Consider the following 2,500-nt stretch of genomic DNA (forward strand, 5'->3'; position numbering starts at 1 on the left):
AGGAGCATCCAACAGATGAAGAAGCCGATGCAGAACTTGTATTTACATATCCCATCATCTTGCCCATAAGTGTCTTGTGACACTGCTTCTGACCCAGAGCAGTGGGCGAGATGCAGGGATGACCCGTCATCCAGGAGGTGCCAAGATAAGAGGGAGGGAAGAGGGTGGAGGGGGAGTGGAGTATGTAAGGGATGGAATGGGTGGGAGTGGTTTCTATGCTTTTTTTTTTGGCTACCTCCCTTGTAAGGGGGAAAAAGCCTTTGGTATATGTATGTATGCCCATATAAGGCGAGAGTCAGACAGAAATTACCTTCGGGAGGGTGAGTGAGGGGGGAGAGAGGGGTAGAAGGCAGTTAGGAGTGGGTACGAGGAGACTAGGTACATATCTTGATACGCCTCGTCGCAGTGGAACAGAAAAAAAGAAAGAGAGAAAGAGAAAGAGAGAGAGAGAGAGAGAGAGAGAGAGAGAGAGAGAGAGAGAGAGAGAGAGAGAGAGAGAGAGAGAGGGAGATTGATAATAGAGCTATTCGTTCCCTTGTGGCACCTCCTCCCTCCCTCCCTCCCTTCCTCCCTCCCCTTTCCTCCCTCCCTCCCACCTTCCCTCCCACCAATCTCCCTTTCTGTTCACACTGGTGGTTTGAACCGCGCGGAAACCGGTACCGCACAGTCAAGGGAAAACAACTAAGCGGTTGTGTGCGAACGCTTATATTGTAACTGATCCCACCCGCGGTTCAAACCGCTAGTGTGAACAGGGGACTCACTCACCTCGTCGGAGAAGTCCGGACAGTTTTTGCGACCGTCGCAGCGTCGGTGTTCCAGGATGCAGTTCCCGTCAGCGCATTGCCAATAGCCTTTCTCGCTGCAGTCTGACGTCGGCGGGCACCCGATCTGGAAGAGGAAGACGAGTCTCGAGGTTTCACGAGCGGACTCTTCCGTGACATGGCGAGGTTGGGGTCCTGGCGGGTGGCAGCACCGTGAACCTCGAAGAAGAAGAGGGAGAAGAAAAAAAAGAAGAGGAAGAAGAAGAAGAAGAAGTAGAAGAAGAAGAAGAGGAAGAAGGAGAAGAAAAAAGAAGAAGAAGAAGAAGAAGAAGTAGAAGAAGAAGAAGAGGAAGAAGGAGAAGAAAAAAGAAGAAGAAGAAGAAGAAGAAGAACGAAGAGGAAAAAAAAAGAAGAAAAAGTAGAAGACAAGGAAGAGGAGGAAGAAGAAGAAGAAGAAGAAGAAGAAGAAGAAGAAAAGAAGAAGAAGAAAAGAAGAAGAAGAGAAAGAAGGAGAAAAAAAGAAGAAGAAGAAGAAGAAGAAGAAGAAGAGGAAGAGGAAAAAAAGAAGAAAAAGTAGAAGAAAAAGTAGAAGAAAAGGAAGAGGAGGAAGAAGAAGAAGAAGAAGAAGAAGAAGAAGAGGAAGAAGAAGAAGAAGAAGAGGAGGAGGAAGAAGAAGAAGGCAGTCGCTCGAAGCAGAAGAGCCCCATCCTAATAAAACAAAGATTTAGTACTCTAGACAATCGTTTGACGATCATCGTTGATCCGTAAACGATCATCGTTGGCTGATAATTAATCGCACCGAGGAAAACGTACCTTGGGAGAGTGTGTGGAGTCCAGCGTCATCCTTCCTTGTGAAGACCAAGACGAGAGGAGTCTACGGCGCCAAAGGACGAGTTGGTGTTGGTGCAGGGGCGATGTCGTCGGCGCCACGAGGGCCAACCGCCCTAAGGAAGACGCCCCCAGGGGGGTCTTTGCCCCTCCCGACCCCCCCAGACCGCCTCAGCCAGGGAGTCTATTACCTTACAGCAGTGGTTCCCAACCCCAGGGTCGCGACCCAAACTAGGGTCGCGAGGGTGTTTTTGAGGGTCGCCAGAGGGTCTTTTTTAACTTTTTTTTTCATTCAAGTTTCAAATGTATTTAAATTCATTGTGCTAGTAAATATAAACTGAACTATAAAAACGAAAGTTTATAAACATTATGCAAGTACGTAGAAATATAACATGAAATGGTTGAATTTATTTTTACAATTAGGGTCGCGACCCCAGGCTAAGAGTGGATTTAGGGTCGCAGGCAAAAAAGGTTGGGAAACACTGCCTTACAGTGATCCTGCGTCTGGTTCTAATGAGTACACTCAAGGGAGAAATAATTGAACCATCCTGATCCTGAGCGTCTCTTACCTCGTCGGATCCATCGTGGCAGTCCCAGATGCCGTTGCACTTCCGGGACGCGGGGATGCAGGCTCCGCTCATGCAGGCCATCTGCCCAGGCTTGCACTCGCCTTTGCAGCCCACCTGCAACACATGGTTTTATGGTTTTACTTTCTCTTGTTCTTTCCTTCAGGTCCAGTTCTGGGACGGCAGCGCTGTGACCTTTCTCGTGTGACCTTTGACCCCTCCCCCCCCCTTCTGTGCCGTGTGTCAATCGACTGCCACGGTGGAAGAGGTTAGAAAAGCAGGTAGTAGGCAAGGGTCATCCATCCATATATCAACACACGCGCACACACACACACACACACACAC

At 48.8% G+C, this 2,500-nt stretch overlaps 1 protein-coding gene and 1 long non-coding RNA gene across 3 annotated transcripts in view; both read right to left on the reverse strand.

Moving 5' to 3' along the window:
* The window catches only part of LOC143028253 (uncharacterized), a 110,738-nt gene that overhangs the window by 24,936 nt on the left and 83,302 nt on the right, over positions 1 to 2,500 (reverse strand). The window lies entirely within an intron of this gene.
* The window catches only part of LOC143028248 (uncharacterized), a 39,405-nt gene that overhangs the window by 20,066 nt on the left and 16,839 nt on the right, over positions 1 to 2,500 (reverse strand). For both annotated transcript variants that reach the window (XR_012966709.1, XM_076190066.1), the window contains exons 13-14: positions 2,159 to 2,272; positions 766 to 888 (exon numbers count right to left, since the gene is read on the reverse strand). Coding sequence is in view for 1 of the 2 variants with exons in the window: in XM_076190066.1 (XP_076046181.1) it covers positions 766 to 888; positions 2,159 to 2,272 (237 nt within the window). In the remaining variant the exon portion in view is untranslated. The remainder of the gene's footprint in view (positions 1 to 765; positions 889 to 2,158; positions 2,273 to 2,500) is intronic.

The sequence above is a fragment of the Oratosquilla oratoria genome, chromosome 9 (genome assembly GCF_046742065.1).
Source record: "Oratosquilla oratoria isolate Oo_2021 chromosome 9, ASM4674206v1, whole genome shotgun sequence".
Classification (NCBI taxonomy): domain Eukaryota; kingdom Metazoa; phylum Arthropoda; class Malacostraca; order Stomatopoda; family Squillidae; genus Oratosquilla; species Oratosquilla oratoria.